General features: G+C 38.3%; 2 protein-coding genes across 3 annotated transcripts; both read right to left on the bottom strand.

Moving 5' to 3' along the window:
- Positions 1-7,601: 7,601 nt before the first annotated feature.
- Positions 7,602-10,778, bottom strand: LOC108809340 (CDPK-related kinase 6-like). The gene is made up of 11 exons (XM_018581488.2): positions 10,047-10,778; positions 9,766-9,896; positions 9,651-9,692; positions 9,399-9,507; positions 9,234-9,312; positions 8,863-9,159; positions 8,670-8,779; positions 8,462-8,566; positions 8,321-8,383; positions 8,056-8,223; positions 7,602-7,973 (listed from the first exon to the last, which is right to left on the bottom strand). The coding sequence occupies exons 1-11, from the start codon at positions 10,581-10,583 to the stop codon at positions 7,833-7,835; spliced, it is 1,782 nt and encodes a 593-aa protein (XP_018436990.1). The 5' UTR covers positions 10,584-10,778; the 3' UTR covers positions 7,602-7,832.
- Positions 10,779-11,951: 1,173 nt separating this feature from the next.
- Positions 11,952-13,840, bottom strand: LOC108810330 (protein IQ-DOMAIN 15). 2 transcript variants are annotated; one of them, XM_018582452.2, is made up of 4 exons: positions 13,542-13,840; positions 13,005-13,247; positions 12,584-12,787; positions 11,952-12,472 (listed from the first exon to the last, which is right to left on the bottom strand). In XM_018582452.2, exons 1-4 carry the CDS (start codon positions 13,683-13,685, stop codon positions 12,053-12,055), a joined length of 1,011 nt encoding a protein of 336 aa, XP_018437954.1. In that variant the 5' UTR covers positions 13,686-13,840; the 3' UTR covers positions 11,952-12,052. The 2 variants fall into 2 exon arrangements, with proteins under 2 accessions (XP_018437954.1, XP_018437953.1); XM_018582451.2 differs by having other exon boundaries at positions 13,005-13,250; positions 13,542-13,835.
- Positions 13,841-14,813: the final 973 nt, after the last annotated feature.

Genomic DNA, 14,813 nt, shown 5'->3' with positions numbered 1-14,813 from the left:
GAGACGGACTGCACGGATCTGGTGGACATGATTACGAATCCGGGGGAGTGGCCAGCATTCGCGACAGAGATCGGGATTTTCCAGGACCTCCATGAAAATTTTGAGGATGTGAGACTGTCTCATATTCCTCGAAACATGAACGGACGGTCCGATGCTCTAGCTAAAAAAGCAAGAAAGAGAGGATATATTTTTTCCCATATAAATCAGACCCGGTCAGATGGAGGGACTCCACGGAGACTCGGCTCGTCGGACCACCACTTAATCTAACTAAGATGGACAGCTGACAAAAAAAAATACGTAGTGCATGTTTTTCCGTTTGAATATTTTACACGTTGCGAAGAAGATACTTTGATAGCTTCTTGTTGCTAATTTTCTACACGTTACGAAGTCAAGTAAATGGCCAAATACGTACGTATACATTTTTCCTGCTTCTGAGAAGAACCAGACAATTTAGGTTCGCGCAATCTACAGACGTTTGTTGGGGTCTGGCCGTAGATACCGCAAATTAAACTATTGGGTTTGTTGTGTTAAGTTTTTCAAATGATATTTGCTATCAAAAGCTATAAGATTGATATATGTATACCGTGAAATATCAAACTAAGTTTTGTATAAGTAAATGATATAACAATTCTGCAGTATATTGGGCCACATACGTGGCCCATATAGCTTGTAAATAGGTTTAACGTATTATTTTGTTCTATAAGTTGTATATAGAGGCAACGCCTCCTTCGATGAATGATAAGAAACACATTCATAACTTCTACAGTTTCTTGACATGGTATCAGAGCAATAACCTAACTACAACAAGGTTATTGTTCTCGATCTTGTGATCTCGAAATTTTCCGCTTCAAAACTCTGAATCTCTATTTTCGTTCGACATGGGTGATACTGCACAACTACAGCTACGTACCGACGGAAGACGCAGGATCTCTCCGTACGACTTAAGCTCCAGTGATAATCCTGGAACCTTGATCTCGAAGCCGCTGTTGCGTGGTCCTAACTACGACGAATGGGCCACCAATCTCAAGCTAGCGCTGAAAGCACGAAAGAAGTTTGGCTTCGCCGACGGGTCAATACCTCAACCTGCAGAGACCTCTGCTGATTATGAAGACTGGATAGCAAATAATGCTCTCGTAGTCTCTTGGATGAAATTGACGATCGATGAAAGCATATCTACATCAATGTCACATGTTGATGACGCTCATGAGTTGTGGACTCATATTCAGCGTCGTTTTGGAGTAAAGAATGGACAGCGAGTTCAGAGACTTAAAACTGAACTCGCAACATGCCGACAACGAGGGCTTCCTATCGAAGCTTACTATGGGAAACTGACCCATCTTTGGAGAAGTATGGCTGACTACCAACAAGCCAAGACTATGGAAGAAGTACGCAAGGAACGCGAGGAAGATAAACTTCATCAGTTTTTGATGGGGCTTGATGAAACAGAATATGGCGCCATAAAATCATCTCTGCTGTCTCGAGTTCCACTTCCTTCCTTGGATGAAGCTTACAATGCACTTGTTCAGGACGAAGAATCAAAACAACTCGGACGGATGAATACTGAGAGGCTTGATGGAGTCAGTTTCGCTGTTCAAACAACTAGGTCAAAAACCAGTCATGATCGCAAAGGAGGTTCTGTAACCTGCACAAACTGCGGTCGACCTGGACATGTTGCTGAAAATTGTTTCCGTTTGATCGGTTATCCGGATTGGTGGGAAGATAATCAGAAGCAAAAGTCAGGAACAATGAACTCTGGTGGCAACTCTGTTTCTGCAAATCGCAGTGTGGGAAACACAAATACTGCTTGTGGGCTGACCGCTGGTTCCGGTAGTTCGTCTCAGAGAGGCAAGACGTCAGATTCAGCTCGCGCAAACAACGTCTCTGTTTCTCCGGTTCAAGCACATTCACTTACTGCAGATGATCGCCTCGGACTCACTGGTTTAAGTGATACACAATGGCGAACTTTAGTGCATATGCTTGATGAGAGGAACTCTGCCCCTGTTAACAGGCTATCTGGTAAGCAATTTATTGAATCATGGATCATTGACTCTGGTGCTACAAATCATATGACTGGTTCTCTTGATTTTCTACTTGATATTTCTGATATGGCACCAGTAAATATTAAACTGCCTGATGGCCGTTTTACAGTATCGACTAAGATGGGAAGTGTCCGTTTGGGTTCTTCACTGACACTGCAAAGTGTCTACTATGTTGATGGACTTCTCTGTCATCTCATATCAGTCTCTCATCTCACTAGGGATAGAGGTTGTCTGTTTCAGCTCACTGATAAGGTTTGTATTATTCAGGATCGCATCACACTGATGCTGATTGGAGTGGGTGAACAGCAGCAAGGACTGTATTTTTTCAGAGGAGTGGAACCTGCGACTGCGATTCAGGGATCAGTGGACTCTACTGCTGAAGTTTGGCATCGTCGTCTCGGTCACCCTTCTTCTACGGCTATGGAGATGTTGCAGAATTCTGATTTAAGTGTTTCTGGTTTTAATTCAAAGACTTGTGATATTTGTATTCGTGCGAAGCAAACACGAGATTCTTTCCTTCAAGTATTAATAAGACGACTTTTGCGTTTCAACTTATTCACTGCGATCTTTAGGGGCCTTATCGAACAAAGTCTCTCTGTGGTTCAACCTATTTTCTTACGATACTTGATGATTACTCACGTGCGGTTTGGATTTATCTGCTTCCAAACAAACGAGAAGCACTGACACACCTTAAGAACTTCATTGCACTTGTTGATAGGCAATTTGATACAAAGATTCAGACTATACGCAGTGATAATGGATCTGAGTTCATTTGCTTGACTAATTTCTTTGCAGAACATGGAATCATTCATGAGACTTCCTGTGTTGGAACTCCCCAGCAAAATGGCCGTGTCGAGCGCAAACACCGGCACATTCTTAACACAGCTCGAGCTCTCAGATTCCAAGCACACCTACCTATCGAATTTTGGGGTTATTGTGCACTTGCTGCAGGTTACTTGATAAACCGTACTCCGACCAAACTTCTCAATGGTCGTACTCCTTTCGAACTTGTTTACAAGAGGCCTCCTCCGATGAGTCATCTCCGGGTCTTTGGTTGCTTGTGTTACGTCCATAACCAGAGACACGGCGGCAATAAGTTTGAGGAAAGAGGTACTCGTTCAGTGTTCGTTGGATGCCCGTTTAATAAGAAAGGATGGTGAGTGTATAATATAGAAACTGGAAGAGTTTCAGTCTCAAGAGATGTGGTGTTTAATGAATCAGAATACCCACTATTGGAGAGTTATAACTTGCCTGCATCACCTTCTTTGTTTCCTATGGCTGATTTCTCCTTTATGGATGATGAAGAAATCAAAGCAGCTCAGCCATTGAATAATGACTCATCAGTATCTCCTAGTTCGGTTCCGACTGCGACGAACCAGGAATCAGCGCCTTTATCTACGACTTCTTCGACACCTGCAGTTGCTCACGACACAACTACTCCAGCCGTGACACTGCAACCCATCGAACCTGTAGCAACAGTCGTTGAACCTGTCGCAGATGAGGTTCTTGGACGTGGCCAACGCGTCAAGAAAGCTCCAACGAGATTGGCCGATTATATCACTACACTGTTACACAGTCCATTGCCTGCTGCAACGCCTTATCCTCTAGATAACTATGTTTCTAGTGAACGATTTTCACCTAATTATCAAGCATATATTATGGCGATCAGCTCGGCAGTGGAGCTAAAGAGTTACAAAGAAGCTTTTCTTGATGAGCATTGGCGTGATGCTGTTACTGACGAGATAGTTGCTTGTGAGGAAAGTGGTACATGGACTGTCGTTACCTTACCAGCTGGAAAGAAGGCATTGAACTGTAAGTGGGTTTTCAAATTGAAATTTAATGCTGATGGTACACTTTCACGCTACAAAGCTCGTTTGGTGGTATGTGGAAATAACCAAACAGAGGGGGTTGACTACAACGAAACCTTTGCGCCTGTCGCAAAAATGGTAACCATACGAGCGTTTCTACAGCTAGCTCTTCTTGTGATTGGGAGGTACACCAAATGGACGTGCATAATGCTTTTCTTCATGGTGATCTCGAAGAAGAAGTGTATATGCAACTGCCTCCAGGGTTCAGGACAGATGACAAAACTCAGGTTTGCCGATTACACAAGTCGCTCTACGGATTGAAACAGGCTCCTCGCTGTTGGTTTGAAAAACTGACTTCAGCTTTAACAGACTATGGATTTGAACAGAACAAGTCTGATTATTCCTTGTTCGTTTATGCAAAGGAACACACTACTATCCATGTTCTGGTTTACGTAGACGATTTGATCATTACCGGAAACTCAGTTTCAGTCATTGCTGATTTCAAGGAATATCTCAGTTCCTGTTTTCACATGAAAGATTTAGGTATTCTTCGTTACTTCCTTGGCATCGAAGTCGCTCGAAATCCCTCTGGTATATACCTTTGTCAACGAAAATATGCACTTGACTTGATCTCTGAAACAGGACTTCTAGGAGTCAAACCGGCCTCGTTTCCTCTAGAGCAGAACCACAAATTAGCTATAGCTGATGGAGAGTTACTTTCTGACCCGACCAGTTATCGACATTTGATTGGAAAACTGATTTATCTTGGCACCACACGCCCTGAACTGTCTTATCCCATTCACATACTCTCGCAGTTCATGGGTTCTCCGAGGACTGAACACTGGAATGCTGCGCTCAGGGTCGTGAGGTATTTAAAAAATAGTCCGGGGCAAGGCATACTGCTACGCGCAAATACTGAACTGAAACTCACTGCCTGGTGTGATGCTGATTGGGGTGCTTGTCCACTAACTCGCAGATCACTTACTGGTTGGTTCATACAACTGGGAGGTTCACCTCTGTCTTGGAAGACAATGAAACAAGATCACGTCTCTCGTTCTTCGGCGGAAGCAGAATACAGGGCAATGGCAGATACAGTTTGCGAGCTGATATGGATCCGGGAACTTCTACCTGCGTTTGGAATTGACTGCTCAGGACCGATACCACTTCATTCAGACAGTTTATCAGCTATCAATCTTGCCGCTAATCCTGTCTATCATGCTCGGACCAAGCAAGTTGGTATGGACTGTCATTTTATACGGGATGAGATCATCAAAGGCCTTATTGCTACGAAACATGTCTCAACGAAATCGCAGTTAGCTGACATCATGACTAAAGCGTTGGGGCGTCGAGAATTTGAAGATTTTCTTGTCAAGTTGGGTGTTTGTAACCTCCACACTCCACCTTGAGAGGGGGTATTGGGCCACATACGAGGCCCATATAGCTTGTAAATAGGTTTAACGTATTATCTTGTTCTACAAGTTGTATATAGAGGCAACGCCTCCTTCGATGAATGATAAGAAACACATTCATAACTTCTACAGTTTCTTGACACAGTAGAAACAAATTTGTCATTTTTAAGAAAGTTTAACACTGTTTTTTTACTGATTGTATTTTCTAAAGAGATTTAATAAGCAGACTTATTATCTGATAGATTTATGTTTTTGAAAACAAGTATGTCAACGACCAATTCTTAAAGATACTTTTGTAATTTTTGTTTTTTGGTATAACTATAGATAAGAGAAATTTCGACTAAAAATATTCTAATAATTTATGTAAAATATGAGAAATTCTAGTAACAACACAATAAATTTGCTTCACTTTAGTAATTTTTTTTAATCTAGGCTTTAAAAATGTTTTGTCTTATTTCAGTGTGGCTAATGTTATTATTCCCAATGCAACAATGTTACTATAATAAAACTTCTATACATCAATAATATCATGATTACACAATTTTATGAATTTTATCACGTATTTCTCCATGAACCAATGTTATAATTTCTAAATGCACCAATGTTATTACAATAAAACATCTATAAAGTAATACTACCTGATTTTTTAAATGTGAACATTTCTAAATACCCCAATTTTTCTATTTGTTTCCACCAAAAATGTAGTGGTCACCACGTTTTTGTCTAGACGATGCCGAATCGTGTGGACGATTTTGCCAATACTTTGACTACCAAGAAACAAAAAACATCGAGCTAGAAAGCAAGAGTGTTTGGTGATTTAAATGCACTTGTCTATTTCTTTCATTTTAGATTTTAAAGTTGATACAATTAAATTTGATAGAAACCAATTCCTTTAAATCTCATGAGCTTTTTGAATCTTTATATAAAAATGCACAAAGAAAGAACAAAAATTTTACTGATAAAAATGATAAAAGCATAATCATTTACATATGGTATAGACTATAGACATATAAACTCATTTTAAAAGTGAAATAAAAACTCTTCTAGCAAAATAATAAAAAGCCAATAACTTTTATATCATAAGACTATATCATAATATAAAAAAATTTGTTCCTCTAATATAATATGAATTACAATAAATGATATATTTTTGTCATTTTGTCAAATGTAATATAAATTGATAATGAATATTACATTTCCAAATCTATCTTAACAATAAGTTTAACATACATTATCTAATAAATAAATGCTATAAACAATTCTCTTCAAATCCTAACTTAAACCTTAAGAATTGGTTTTTTACTTTTTATAATTGATTTTTTCATTAATTTATTTTCAAATACAATTACCATGAAATCCACCAAAAATTGAATAATATGAATATTTAATAGAATTAGTATCTAAAGTATTTTAGAAAATGATTTCAAATGCATAATCCAATAACATAAAAATTTAAAAGAATTGATGAAATACATAACTGAATAACGGAAGAATCTAATAGAGACTTCAATTCTCTCAAAGTCAGCTGAACTTCTAAAATGAATACTCACATCTTAAGCAATCTCAGATTGACCGCATTCCACTCGGTAAGTCAAAAATATTTCGATTTTGGGTTTGATAATCAGTGTTAGTTTTTTTTTAAAATACTTAACCAAAAATAAATCAAAATAAACGAATCAAACTAACCAAATTTAATAAAATTACCAATAATATTTTAGTTTTTAAAAATCTTTAAATCAAAATATCAGTTCTGCTAGGTAAAAAAATTGAAAACTTAAATAACTGAAAACCGAGTTATACCAAAAAAAAATGTCTAAGTTGGTGAGATTTTGGATAAACTAACTAATCAGAAATGAATGATCTGAGTCAATTTGACCAAATAAACCGAAATCATAGGCATAATAATATATGTGGGTGAAAGAATCTCCAATATCTATACATAACTCTATGGCACTTGAAAGATCAGCTACCAAATTTCTAATCACATATCACTAACGACCGATCGTGGCCAAACGAACAGTAATCAAATGGGGTCGCTAGCGACTGCCAACAAAACCGACAAGGCCCCAAAATCAAAAGTACAGTCTGGAGTTACCGAATCAGAAGTGCACGCGTATACATGATACCATGTCTTAATACAACATTTCAATGTGTATATCATAAAAGTTTTATATCTAAACAGTTGATTTTTTTTTGAACATAAAACAGTTGATTTATCTTTAGTTGTTTTGTAATGTCTTTTAGCTTCGTTAGACCGTCGAGCATGGCTCCGGAATCTTTTGCTTCAGTTGTAACCGATGATGCTCCTTGAACCTTTTATAATATAAGCTGTGTTACAAAAAAAAAAGAGGAAACAAAACCAGAGCCAAACAACCACCACCCATTTTATAAACTCTTTTCTCTACAAACCGGAAATTAAAATTTTACAAAAGAGAATACAAAAAGAAAAAAACACTTTCCATGTTTGTTTGTTTTTGGTTTTGGAACGGCTCCTCTGAAAGCAAAATGCTCAATACAAAGAGGTGCCTTTTCTTCTCCAAACAGTATTATTAGGGTGTGATTTGCAAAGTTAGAAGTCACCTAGTAGGTCTTGAGCTCGAGCTTCGAACTGTCACACCGTGCAAGAACTTTTTATACCCCAAGAAACTCAGCTTCCCATCCAAACTTCGGATCCAATCATTGAGCAAAGGATGCGCATTTGGTCCCAAACTCATCTCCTGCACATGCGTAAATCCCAAGATTCATGCCAACGATCGTGGTTTTACAGATCTCAGAGTTATATTGAAAGTCCCTGCATACCTCAGCGAGTTCTTGGACTGAAATGGCTCGGCTTCCTTCACGTTCAAAGTCCTCAAATGCTGTAGTTGCGATCTGTTCCCATTCTTCAAGAGCCTCTAGTTGATAAACGCTAACCGCAGCTGCACAGAACTCTTCAAAATCGAGTTTCCTATGTGCTAAGGGTTGCAACTTCAATCAACAAAAAGGAAAAAAAAAGAAAGATGTAACTATGCAGAGAGTTGAAAACGCTTGGGGCTCAAGGAACAATGTGTTATTACGTGCGTACCAAGTTTAAAATGTCAGGAAGCCTAGATTCGATCATAGCATCCGTAGCATATCTTGTCAAAGCCTGCACTCACCACAAGAATGTAAGAACAGCTGTATCAAAAAGCTATGGTTAAATTAAACCAGGAAAAATAAGACTGACCGTAGTGAAATTGTGAAGAAACAAGCCTCCATCTTCTGGTTCCAGGAGCATGAACTGTGCTTTAAGGAACACAAGTTCCTCTTCTGGTATAGCTTTGGATAGAGACTGTGGTTACAAGTAACAGCCAAAAATTAAAGATGTATACAAGACACAAAATACATTGTTGTATAAATATGGCCACATCTCTTATTATCAGACCAGAGTAAACCTTAAGTGCTGCTCGTCTGAAAGGAGATGCACGAATATAAGCCTTCACTAGCTTGTAGATGGAGAAATCAAGAAGCAGACCAGGGTTTTCACCTCGAAGCCAAGGATGAGCTACAAAAATTTTGAAAACATACTAATGTTTTTCATTTCACCGGTCAATTTTGAACACTAGTGGTAGTAAGTAAGGAGCATACCTAAAGCTTGAGCAGCTGTCATTCTTTTCCTATGGTCTTTGTTCAGAAGCCTTCTCACAAAGTCTTTGGCAATAGGAGATATAGAAGGCCACGGCAGATCTTCAAAATTAGGATTCGCTCTAAGGACACAGCGAAAGATGGCAGACTCAGTTCGTCCGTAGAAAGGTCTACTTCCACAGAGTAATATGTAAGATATGACACCGATGCTCCATATATCTGCCTCTGTGCCGTATGATCTGTGGAGTACTTCAGGTGCAACGTAGTATGCACTGCCTACCACATCGTTGAGACGCTGATCTGATTAAAGCATCAAAACAAGTCGTTTGTCAGCTCCCTAAGTAAAACTCTAGAAGCAAGGAAAGAGTCATTACCGAATCTGGAGAAGTCAGATAAACCAAAATCTATGACCTTGAGTATTGCATCTTCATTTTTGCTGGTGTACAGAAAATTCTGAAGACGAGAGAGAGTAGGGGTTTACTTAAGAAACAAGCTACACAGTTTTAACTTTTTTACAGTGGTGGAAGCAGAATGTTTACCTCAGGCTTCAGGTCACGGTGAACAACACCTTGAAGGTGGAAAAAAGCAGTAGCAGATAGAATCTGCACAAGAATACGCTTAGCATCTGCTTCTTGAAACCGACCACCTCTGTAGTAAGATATAGTCAGTACAAGTTTAGACTCCAGTTGTAATACAAAGCTAAGCTAACTACAAGAAACAAAAACAAACAACAACAAAAAAAAACAAAAAAAAACAAACAACAACAAAAATAAAAAGTTTTTTTTTTTTACCTTGCCAAAATTCTATCCAATAACTCTCCACCTTCACATAACCTGGAATCGTATTTGGAGATTGAAGTCTTTTAACTCAAGACATTACCATTAAACTAAACAGAGACATACTTACTCCATAACAAGAAAGACATTATCTGTGTCCTCAAACGCATCGTAGAACTTAACCATATGCCTATGACCAGACAGAGCTTTCAGCAACTTCACCTCTCGACGAACATCTTCAATTGATAGAGCTGATGTCATCTGAAACAAACCCCCCCAAATTCATCATCATATTACAAAAAAAAATTACCTTTGACACATTGAATCAACACAAGAACAACACATCTTTGATCATTCTGTTGATGAAAGAACCAGTAACTTAAAACATGTCAAGAGAGATAAGAGACCAACTTTGGCTTTAGCGATGATCTTGACTGCCACCGTTTGCCCTTTGATCTTGCCTTTCTTGGCTTTAGCCCAACAAGTATGACCAAAATGCCCTCGACCAACCTCCTTCCCTAGCTCGTACTTCCCTTCGAAGTTCTTGGAGAATCCGAAATTCTTGTCTAACCTCTCACCGCTCCCTCCGGCTCTTCCGTGATCATCGGCTTCCTCACTTTCCTCAGGGATAGGACCGTCCCGAGGCTGAGGAGCCGTACCTCTTCGCCGTCTCAGAGCCGCCAGAATCGGTTTCGCGGGTGAAGGAGGCGGGAACGGCCATTTAAACTTTCTTCCCGGCGTTCTCGCCGGAGAAGGAGCTACTCCCGCCGGCAACGGGCTTTGAAATGGGCTAATGGTGTACGGGTTGACTTCGGTTGAGCCAGACGCAACTGGAGAACTGGGTACTGACGTCTGGTGGTTGTTTTGAAGCTGGGCGGGTCTTCCGTTGGGGACATCACCGTCCTTATCTTCAACCGTGGAAATGTTCCGGCTGTAACAATGACCCATCGTGGCCTGATGGTTTCAAGTCAACTATCTGATCGGTAAAAGTCAAATCATCGGACGGTCAGGAAACGACGTTGAATAGTAAGCTTTAGAGTTAAACGGAACCAGAGAAATGTTTAAACGACCGATGGGGAGACAAGAGAACAAAAAAAGAAAAAGAGAGGATGATTAATAATTAATTAAATTATGACAAAACAAAGTTTTGAGTTCGAGAAGGTTTTGTAATGAAAATTGAAAAATAACGGATGAGAAGGCGTTGACAATGCCGGTGTGGTTTGCTACAACGACAGCGACGGAAACGTGACGCCTACGACAGCCAGTTGAGCGTGGTGACGCGATTTCATTACTGTGTGTTGCCTTGTGATTTTTTTTTTTGTGTAACTAATATTTGTAAAACTCAACAGTAACCATTATAGTGTGTTAGGGCATCTCCAACCTAATTCTATTTTTAACTCCAAAATAGAATAAAAGTGATTATGGAGTAACATATGCTCCAACTCAACTCCATATCTCACTCCATTTTGAAGTTTACTCCATAAATGGAGTAATCTATTTTTTGTTTGTTCATGACTCCATTATAGAGTAGAAAATGGAGTAGGGTTGGAGCAATTTTACTCCATATTCACTTTTACTCCATTTTGGAGGAAAAAATGGAGTTTTACATTGGAGATGCTCTTAGACATCTTGATATTATCGAAATTAAAAGTTGATAACTCTTTGACCAAACGAAAAGAACTTTCTATGAGTAGAAATACTTAAATACTCCCTCCGTTTCAAATTATATGTCGTTCTAAAGGAAATTTTTTGTTTCAAAATAAGTGTCGTTTTCGGTTTTCAATACAAAATTTATTGACAATATTCTCTTTTCTATTTTTCTATTGGTTGATACATGGTTAGGTGTATTGGTAATAGTGTTTTTATTTTGGAAATATGTAAAATTAAATGTTTTCTTAATCTGTGTGCATAAGGTTAGAACGACATATAATATGAAACGGAGGGAGTACAAAATAAGAAAAATATATTTGACAATTTTATAATTAGAAAGGGTTTATAAATGTGATTTTGCATAGTTGAGGAAAAATATTATTCCTAGTTTGCAACACGCGGAAACAGACACAGTTACGGTTACCTACTAAAATAACCGGGTTAAATGCATTGGACATCGAAACAGTCACGTCGTTTCGGGTTTGAAGAAGTCTAAATAAATTGGTAATTGTTTGGTTCTGAAAGAGCTACAATTATTTTATGGGTCAATCTATACATCGAAATAATCAACGTTGGTTACTTGGTTTAGACTTTTAGCATTAGAAAGTCTAAATTGAAACTGGCTGGTGCATATTAATTAAGGAAAACCAAAAATCTCCTGGGTCAGTCCATACGCAATACATATATAAAAATAATATAAAAAAATCAATCGTGAACCGGTTCAATCAGCTACTATAACCGATCAAGTTAATTTAGTTATCATCCGTTTACTTATCGTACCAAAAATAACCATGCGATTGCGGGATATCTTTGTGAAATGACAATCGCTTTCTAACCAATTGTAATCTTGGTTCGTTGTCATCTAAACCGGTCTGGTTTGTTCTCTGCCTAGGTGCGCTCTGTGGTCGGAACCTAGCCACGGCTGAGGCAGTCGTAGACATGTAATTTGGCATCGAATGGCCTTGCCTCGTGGCGCGAGGAATCCCACGCGGTGTACGGTCGTTGAGTTGTTGGTGTGAGTATGTATTGTACGTATCGATTTCAACTATCTTGACCGGTTCAATGATTGTCTGATCGGTAGACATTCTCCTTCCCATATCTTGATAACCGAACCGGTTTAATCTACCAGGTCTCTTGTCCTCTAATTCGCTTTCACTATGTGCTTCTCTCCCTGTGGTTCTCCACATCTTCATTTGTAAACCGAACAAAAGACCGGTTTCTTATTAATATAATTTGAATTAAATGTGGAAAACCAGAAAACTATAGTATACTACTTTGATTGAAAGTTGAAACTCCACCTGTTTAGAGAAAGCACGAGACAAGGTAGTTCCGTCGCCGGGCCCGGCCGTAAGTTTCTTCCGGTGATCTAGAACCCGAGCCTGGACCCGAACCAAGGCCTGAACCCGAAGCAAAGTAATGCTAGCTCGTCTACGCACGTTGTGGCCTCTCACTAAGGCTTGTAGTAGCACAACTCCCTTTAGGGCTTTAAAGGCCTTTCGTGCCTTGAGTCACAAGTTAATAAAATCAAACTCATTTTCATCTATAAAATGATATATATATGTAAAAATCTTAGCATAAATATACCTCAAAATGGTCTGAAATTGTAAAATTATTTTAAACCTTTCAAGTTTGTATGATGACTATTTCCTAAAACTATGTTACAAGAAACTGGAGATGATATAAAAGTATAGAGGCTGCAATAGTAAGTATCAATTTTACCAGATATCCTCGGTAAGCTGTCTGAATGAGAATAGCAGCCAAGTGTCTTTTAAGGTAGACAGATGTCCGACAGAAAAAGACGGCTTCCGTAGCCGCCGGAGACGCGTTTTTCTCCGTTTCATCCGCCGCAATCGCGTCAACAGCGGCAGAATTAGAGTTGGCGGCATTTTTAATGAGTATTCCAACGTCTCTTGCACAAGAATCAGAAGAAGTTTTCTTGAATAGCCATCTTCTTTTTCCTCTCTTCTGAACCAACCAAATTATTATTATTTATAAGCTCTTTAGTATGAAATATATATATGTAAAATCTCCAAGTTCCAAGTTTCAAATTAGTTTCTTTATTGATAATTATAAAATTTCAGTTCATCGAAAGTCACCTTTGATGCTGATGAAGAATGTTTTTGAATTATACTAACTTGAAGGGGAAAAGGTACGTTTTGGGAATATAATGAATAAAAGATGTTAGATGAATATAATATGAATGAAGATCTTAAAGAAACCAAGAACGGTCACTATAATTAAGTGTAAAGCAAGTACCGTTTCTTGCTGTTGTTCCTCTTCGTCTTCTTCGACAAGGTGGCTGTCTGGTTGACGGTCTCTTCTTCTGGGGCATTTCTTCTCCGGTGACCGGAAAACATTCTTAACGGCCGTGAGCCACGAACTTCCGCCGTTCTTCCCCATCAAGATCTTACCTTGTCAGCTTAATCTTTGTTAAGTATTGTCCCTTTATTGGTTATATAGACATGTAAGGCATGGTTGCGCAAAGAAAGCACACTACACCACCCTCCTTAAAAAGTGAAGAGAAGGAACATTTTTTTAATCAATATTAAATTAGAAAATTCGGAACATGTACATTTATTTGGTGAAGCAATAAAAAGTGAATCTCGGATCTATATTGATCTTATGTGTTATTGTACTAATTTGTATTTAGTGTCCCGTATAACAGTTCCATAATTCCATTCATAAGTGTACTTATCCACTATCTATACGAGAAAAACAAATATGTTTTTTGCATGTACATGCTTGGTAGGCATCAGAAGTCACAACTCACAAGTAACGGCCAAATGCAAAACGAATATCCAAATATTGTGTATCCACAGATATAAAACAAACACATAATGTATCCGGAAAAGCTGCGAGAAAGAGGAAAAATGTTGTGAGCAAAAGAAGAATAACGAAGCGGAAAATAAAGTAAAAGGTAAAGGAAACAAAAGAAGAGTGGAATAGGTAGATAGGCATGCTTTGTGTTTGCAAATTGGATGGCTTTGTGTCAGTAACAAGACATTATTGTAACATGAAAGAATGTGAAATGCAACAGTCTCGAGAGTGCAGAAAGCTATTCATCCACTTCTCTCTTTTTATTTCTCATATAATCATTTCGTGAACCATTAACGTCGTTATCTGACTTGTTTATCATGATTTTGTGTATTCACTGTGGTAGTTTCGATTGTTCGTGAATGTGGTTGCTAGCCAAAACAAAAGGAGATATAACATTCTATTGTTCTGTTTGTACTTAGTATATATATCATATAGTATGATAATATAGGTTTCAGTTGGTGACACGATAAAGCCTTTCCTTTTGCGGTAAAAAGTTTATGATAAACACACATAAAAAACTGGCAAGAAGAGAAAATATTAAGAAATGGTGATGCTTATAAAATTACAGTTTAACAATATTTTTTCATTGGTGTAAAAAACTGAAGGAACGCTAAAATGTGTTAGAGCATCTCCAATGTACACTTCTATATTTTTTTTTAAAATAGAAAAATCTATAATAAATATCAATTTGCTCCAATGTACACTTCTACA

This window comes from Raphanus sativus, chromosome 6 (assembly GCF_000801105.2).
Source record: "Raphanus sativus cultivar WK10039 chromosome 6, ASM80110v3, whole genome shotgun sequence".
NCBI lineage: Eukaryota > Viridiplantae > Streptophyta > Magnoliopsida > Brassicales > Brassicaceae > Raphanus > Raphanus sativus.
This window is presented reverse-complemented; position numbering and strand designations above follow the sequence as displayed.

Bases quoted from the DNA above. Each gene is read 5' to 3' on its own strand.
- LOC108809340 (XM_018581488.2), bottom strand. From the start codon at position 10,583: ATGGGTCATTGTTACAGCCGGAACATTTCCACGGTTGAAGATAAGGAC. The intron at 9,313-9,398 runs GTAAACATTCTG...TCTCGTCTTCAG, and splicing joins ACCGTGACCTGAAGCCTGAG to AATTTTCTGTACACCAGCAA. The intron at 8,224-8,320 runs GTACGCACGTAA...TGTTGATTGAAG, and splicing joins TTCCTGACATTTTAAACTTG to TTGCAACCCTTAGCACATAG.
- LOC108810330 (XM_018582451.2), bottom strand. From the start codon at position 13,685: ATGGGGAAGAACGGCGGAAGTTCGTGGCTCACGGCCGTTAAGAATGTT. The intron at 12,788-13,004 runs GTAAAATTGATA...TTGTGACTCAAG, and splicing joins CAGCTTACCGAGGATATCTG to GCACGAAAGGCCTTTAAAGC. The intron at 12,473-12,583 runs GTGGAGTTTCAA...TTACAAATGAAG, and splicing joins CTCGTGCTTTCTCTAAACAG to ATGTGGAGAACCACAGGGAG.